This window comes from Vanessa atalanta, chromosome 7 (assembly GCF_905147765.1).
Source record: "Vanessa atalanta chromosome 7, ilVanAtal1.2, whole genome shotgun sequence".
In the NCBI taxonomy this organism is placed as follows: domain Eukaryota; kingdom Metazoa; phylum Arthropoda; class Insecta; order Lepidoptera; family Nymphalidae; genus Vanessa; species Vanessa atalanta.
In genome coordinates this window covers 12,984,071-12,991,196 of record NC_061877.1, presented here as the reverse complement: position 1 = coordinate 12,991,196, position 7,126 = coordinate 12,984,071, and the positions used below count along the sequence as shown (strand labels likewise).

At 31.1% G+C, this 7,126-nt stretch overlaps 1 protein-coding gene across 1 annotated transcript; it reads right to left on the bottom strand.

Annotated features, from left to right (window-relative positions):
• Positions 1-606: 606 nt before the first annotated feature.
• Positions 607-6,398, bottom strand: LOC125065456 (pickpocket protein 28-like). Its single transcript, XM_047673037.1, has 10 exons — positions 6,196-6,398; positions 5,223-5,423; positions 4,358-4,621; positions 3,659-3,773; positions 3,438-3,562; positions 2,628-2,779; positions 2,302-2,355; positions 1,933-2,027; positions 1,281-1,386; positions 607-725 (listed from the first exon to the last, which is right to left on the bottom strand). Exons 1-10 carry the CDS (start codon positions 6,396-6,398, stop codon positions 607-609), a joined length of 1,434 nt encoding a protein of 477 aa, XP_047528993.1.
• Positions 6,399-7,126: the final 728 nt, after the last annotated feature.

The window sequence follows — 7,126 nt, the reverse complement described above, 5'->3', positions numbered from 1 at the left end:
AATTTACGATGTGTTAATACGGCCCGATACGGTGGTAATTAAGCTAGTCCTAAATTAAATTTACCTGAAGGCAGGGCACCCGAGTTTCAATTGGGAGAAACGTATTTCTAATTATATCTTGCTAATTGAGGGTTATCATTGTTTAAATATTATTTTTATTAAAGATATTTTCATTTGTTAACTTTTTCCAAATTGACGACACAGATTTTTATGTTTAAGTGTCATATGACTCAAGGTTATCGTTTCACTATTGTGTCTGCCCTGTGGACGGGAAATTGTTAACTAACAAATAATTGAATTTTTTTTAATATGGAAATTTTATTATCGAACATCACAATGAATGAAAAATAATTAGTTTATGTCCTTATTCAAAAGAAGAGCGTGTTTCACCAGGCTGTTAGATAAGCATGTGGCAGATACTACGTTTTACGAGTATAACTTCGCGATGGTATTCTGCATCGCCATGAGTGACGTATATGTGTATATGTGTATATGTGTATATGTGTCAACGCAATCTAGATTTCAGCCTTAGTGATCACTTATTTACAAATGGAACATGTCAGAATTGTGCTTAAATATAGAAATTCAATTAAATGTGTTAGTATTTTAGCGATTCCGGGTAGTTCGTGTATAGCAAAACAGACGCAAAGTTAGAAAGTAGACAATCTCCATGAAACTAAGGACACTGCAACCGAGAAAGAGACCAGCCATTCCACCGACAGCCACTGCAAAAGGAAAAACAAATATCTAAAGGAACTAAATGGAAGTGTTCGAATCTTTATTTGAAGAGGTTCGCTTACATATTATGCCTATGTTTTATAAAAAATATATAATGTCAAGTTATTGGTTAATCATTCGTATTAATTGGTTTTTGATTTTGTAATTAATTGAATATATATAATAATAAAATTCTGGTTTTATTTGTTCTTGCCTCCATTATTACTTTCTGCTTCTTATTTGTATAAGTTATTGGTAACTTGATTAATTTATATTTATTTCTCGAAAATTATACAAATAAATGTCATTCAATCTGATTTCGTTCATCGCGTAGTAAGACTTTGTTACGAGAGATAATCCAAAGGCGCAGAATATATGATAGTAAATATACAAATTACTGGTTGCAGATAAATCTCGACCATTTCGATTATAACCACGAGTTACTTACGGACTCCGTCATTATAAAATTGACGTGGTAAAAGTAGTTGGCATTTAATTACCGATTTGATTCTGTTGGCAAACGAGTCTATGCTGAAACTGAGTATTTATCACAAAATATTTACCTAATACATCAGTGAATCCGAAGATGATATCCCTACGATATCTCATTCTGGGATAAGTGACAATCCCCCATTGAAAATAAGTGCCCATGAACCATGCTTGTAAATCCTGAAAATATTCAATACATTGTTTATTTAGTATAATGCTAATTGATTATTTTACATTCTTGTATGTATCGAAGTAGATAGGTTTTTATAATCGATGCTATGAGCACCTTCTCCCTCCGACGTAACCATCGCTGAGACTAGGAGAGGTTTTCTCTACTCTGGACTAGCTACGAATAAAAGCATAGAAATAAAGGAGGCGACAAAATAAAGCTATTTGGAGAAATACCGGCCCCTCAAAACACGCCTGGGGCTTAGAAGGTAGAGAGAGCCACAAGACAGCTATCGCAGTGTTTGAGTAGGTAAGAATACCACATCACCCGATTTTGCCTTCCGCAGGAGGTGGGTACTATTGAAGAAGACTTGATATATTGAAAAATAATAAATAAACGCACCCATTCGAACACCTATACTTTTCTTAGATTTATACAGTATTTTTTTTCCGGAAATTGTTATATTCTTTGGTCTAGTAGACCGTGATCAATGTGTTATTATCACAAATCTCTCTCAATTCCCTTTTAGTGCATTTTTAAATATATAATTTTCTTACATGTGATTGAATTATGTAATTCACATCGTCGCATATTGGAAAACATTCACATTTAATTTTCTTGCCATTTTTCTCCCTTAGTTTGTAGAGCTGATCTATAAATGTAGATTAACATAAATTAATATATGTGAAATTATTGCAACGACATGATAATACATAATATATGTTTTTTAAATAACTTTCTTGAATTTATATTCTGTCCTTGCTATTTATATAGGGTAAACTTAGAAAAAAAACTAGTCAGTAAAACGGTCGCATAGACATCATGCTTACATTATTTTATGGTTACGTAAGTTGTGCGTACTGACAAACATACAACACATTTGTATATGTGTGCTTATCTTTTGTTTTTATAATAATTGCGGTTACCTTTGTATTTGGCCAGACAATGCATACCATTGACGTCACATATTTTTTCATCGCCTGAAAAGTAAAAATAGCAAAATTACTCGACGAGGCTTTAAAAAAATTGCTCAATATAATATTTATTGATTTTTTTGCTAAATTAAAAATCAAATTACGTTTCTATAACTTAACCCTTTAACGTTTCTATTTATTTTACCGTCTCTATTGTATATTATAAATAAAAAAATGTAATTCAACATTGTTACTTCGAGAACATCGATAAACTCAACTTAATAAAATTTTAATCTCATAACTTATATAAAATTATAGATTATATAGATACCACTAACCAATTTTCCTGTAAAAGTACGGTATACACCCACAATACCTAAGACACAGGAGTAATCTGCACTCCATACGGCACATTGTGTATGAATACACAGAATTGTGTTTCAGGATATTCTCGTGAAGGAACCGACAGCGACGTTGAGCTACGCTTAGTCTGGATAATAAGGTAAATTAAAAATAAATCGAGCTCGTGATGGGAAAAAAATTGTTGATAAAATCTAGGCCAGACTAAATAAAGCATCACCTTTCTTTATTAGTGCAAATTAATTTGATATTGTACAAAACAATGTGAATTTGTCCTTAATATATTTGATAAACATTTCTTAACGAAAAAAAACATTTAAAATTTTACTATATACCTAAAAATATCAGCTATAATATAATCGACATAAAGTATGTATTGAAAACACAACTTCAATCATAACAGTCAACTGTTAAGCTAGGTAGTTATAATAGGAATCTATTTTATTGATAAGATAAAACCATTTTACCAGAGTTTGCACACAAACACACGTAGCTTCAACTTGATCGATACGATGGTTTTTTAAATGTTAAGTAAGATTATTTTTCAAGTCAAATTAAATAAAAAAATTGTAACAATCAATGTAAAAGAATTTCAAATAAATTATATCGCCACGTGACTCAACGAGCATCTAAATTAGGTAATTAACGCACTATCTCTAATCAAGTACTTTGCTTAAGGAAAGACTGCTCTCTAAATCCTGGTTATATACTTAGCTAATGTGTTCTGTAAGTTCTAGGTTTTACGTCGAAATATCCTCTCCCTTATTACGTTTTAAAATAATACTTACTTAGCCGCTTCTGGTGCCGTGTAAACTGTCAGTGCGGTTACATAAAGTTTCATATAGAAATTCGGAGCAGAGTGCTGGTGTTTCGTTGAAATATCTGGAACTTCTAATGGTCCGTGAATATAAGCCTAGAAAATTAACAAAATATCGATAATAATTGAATAAATGTTCATATAATTAATGATATTTAAAAGTAAAATATAAAACTTGATCGTATAACTTACCTTGTATGACGTGGATATATTCATAACTTGGGCAAAAACTTCGCCGTCCAATGGATGAACGAAAAACGTAGAACTATTCAATCCAACGAGGTCCCATCTGTTTTTCGCTCTATATCTTTGAATATTATTACGTTTATAAATAAAAAGTATAATAATTATCTATCATCGACTCTAAATACATAAAGGACTTAATAGATAGACATACTTTTCCAACAACAGAGTAAAAGAAAGAGTCCTAAAAAGTTTTATGGACAAATTACAGGTAATGAGCATATTAACTACAACAATTTAATTTTGTTAAAAGAAGGTTTTAAGCCGAGATGGCCCAGTGGTTAGAACGCGTTCATCTTAACCGATGATTTCGGGTTCAAACCCAGGCAGGCACCACTGAATTTTCATGTGCTTAATTTGTGTTTATAGTTCATCTCGTGCTCGGCGGTGAAGGAAAACATCGTGAGGAAACCTGCATGTGTCTAATTTCAACGAAATTCTGCCACATGTGTATTCCACCAACCCGTATTGGAGCAGCGTGGTGGAATATGCTCCAAACCTTCTCCTCAAGGGAGAGGAGGCCTTTAGCCCAGCAGTGGGAATTTTACAGGCTGCTAATGCAAATGTAACAATGCTAATGCAAAAATAAGGTTTCGAGATTTGTACAAAATTACAGAATAACTTTCATTTAGTTTTAATAGAACTCACTCAGGTGAATTATAAACTGCAACCTTCGAATTGATAGCGTAACATAATCCCATCTCCATTATAGTTGGTACAATATGAAGATGAACTCCTGAGGCACCTATACTCAGAGTGGGATGAAAATCAGAAGACAAATTCACTAGCACTTCTAGATATTTCTCGGGCACAATGCCATCGTATTTCGGAATAGTGTCGAAGTTTTCAAAAGTAGCATTTGCCAGCGCCTTGATAAATATTTCCAGTTTCTCCTTGTCTTCGTTTGAATTCCTGTGTTGATAAAGGAAAATCTTAATACTGAAACTATGAACAATAAAAATACTAAAATTTTATGTTAGACGGAATTTAATGAATTTGATAATTAAAAAAGGAATATTTCTTAAAAGCACTTTTCAACCATTTTACAAGATTTTATTATTAATTATAATAAAAATCATTTATTTGCGTGAAATTTACTTTATTTTTACTGATGTTATAATATATAATAGTATAATAAATTTTGCCTTTCGCCCTTTAACAGAAAGCAAATATATTTTTATTCAATAAAATTTAATTTTTATAGCAATATTGGATATTATTAAAGTAACATAATAATTTGTTAAAACTGATAACTAACTTAAAATTAATAGAATAAATTAGCTAACTAATTAATAGTTACCAATTCAACATTTCATTTAAGGCTAATATTGGTTCGGAATGTAGATTTTACTGAGAAAAACCGACAGTAAATTTAGTATTAACTCTTCCTGATCTTACCAGCACGTATAAAGCTTGTCTGAGTAGTATCTTTAAAATGATTACAAGTGAAATGAAACGTATTTATATAGAGAAACACCGTAATAATCCAATGACTACTGCATTAGAAACTTACTGTACATACTTGCTTATCTTCTCGGGATCGATCTTATTATTATCCGGACAAATAGTGACACTGGGGAAGGTCGTATTCCACGCAAACATATCCCGGTCCATAGAGACCACAGTCGGAGAAGACTGGTAACGTATCCAAGTGGTGCCAGAGAGATAAACCGTCCCAAATACGGATAGGATCACTATTGTTAGCCAAATGAAACTAAAAAAATATCGTTGAATTAAACCAAATCAAATTCCTTTACCGATTCAATATAGAATTACACTTACGTATTGATTGTCAAATTAAACACTAAGAACAGTACCTTTTAAAGTGGCTTGAACCATCGAAGCTTAAGAAAAAGTAAATAATTTATTTTCAGTATTTTTTTTATATAGTATTGAATACCTATTTATTTTACCTATTTGAATTTATATCTTCATTTTTACTAATAGATCAGTTTTTAATATCGAGAAATAAACTGGTTGTTGATTTTGACACATTACTTGCGAAAGTCTGATTAAGCTAATATATCTGATTATTTTAAGATTTTTAAAGTTTTATTAATATTTTATACGACAGTTATGCACTCTTAAAAAAAAAACAAAAAACTGTATTTTATATATTGGTTTTATTTGAATTTCTCTTCATTCTTATTATTTTTATTTTATTTTATTTATAGGAATAATGGCACATCGGCCACCTCAGTATTAATTATACTTAGTATTAACAAAAAATCATGAGTGGGTGGCACCTACTCAGATAAGCTTGCGCCAAGACTTATCACTAAGTGAATGTAAAAGTAGCTGTTACCTCTTCATGTTTGAACCGCTGAACCAATTCAAATTAAATTTACTATGGATATAGTTTGAATCTCGGAGTAGAATGTAGGCTAAGGCAGGCTTATGGTATGTGTGCTATAGATATAATTATATAAGTTTCGGATGGGTAAAGTCGCAGATTCAGCTAATATAAAATAAATTGTTCTACTTACACTTCACACGGATGACGATCGGTTACGACAAGATGGTTTAAGCCATGTATAGAAGAAGATTCTAGAAATATCACCAAATATTTCTTAACCTTCTCTTTGATTCCATGAGAGGATTTCTTCTTTTTCGGTTCAACTTTAAATTTCCTTTTACGTATAATCTCATTTTCAATTAATTGAGCTTGATATGGACGGCTCGGGAACATAACGATTTGTTGTATTATTTATATAAAGCTCCTTAATAATTATCTATTAAATGATAATATTGTACTAAATAATTACTAATTATCTAAGGAATTATTTGATTAAAAACACGCTTTTGATCAGGTGTTCTTCGACAAATCAACTCAACAACTAAAATGATGCAAACAATTACAACCTATCGTGGCGTCACACTATTATCCTATAACTATTACAAACGTAACAAATCCTACTTCAATTAATGTAAACCGAATAAAATACACAACGGCCATACGTGTGCAAGCAAATAGTGTAATTATTACAATGGTGTTAAGATTATATTTAAATAACAAAAAGTACGTTTGTGATGTTACGTATTTTACTGATTTTATCAAATCTAACATTTCATTATTATGACAAAGCTTTAGTTCATTAATAATTCAATACATAATGGTATTTCGTGAGTCAATTTTTCATTCGTTTTTCGTGAAATAATTATGCGGTCATTAAAATAATACTATTATATTCCTGTGTAAAATTACGTGCTTAGGGCGCTATTACAGTTATACTAGTTTAATAAAAGTTAGAGATGCACTTTTCTGGTTCTCTGGTTTAGGGTCAGTACCAAAATAATCCTGCCCATGATATGACGTGACTCGGCCTTATAATCTACCAATTTTTCCTTATTTTCAAACAATAAATCTAGTTTCTAAACATAATAACAGCTCTCTATATTTACCTACATCGTACAGTC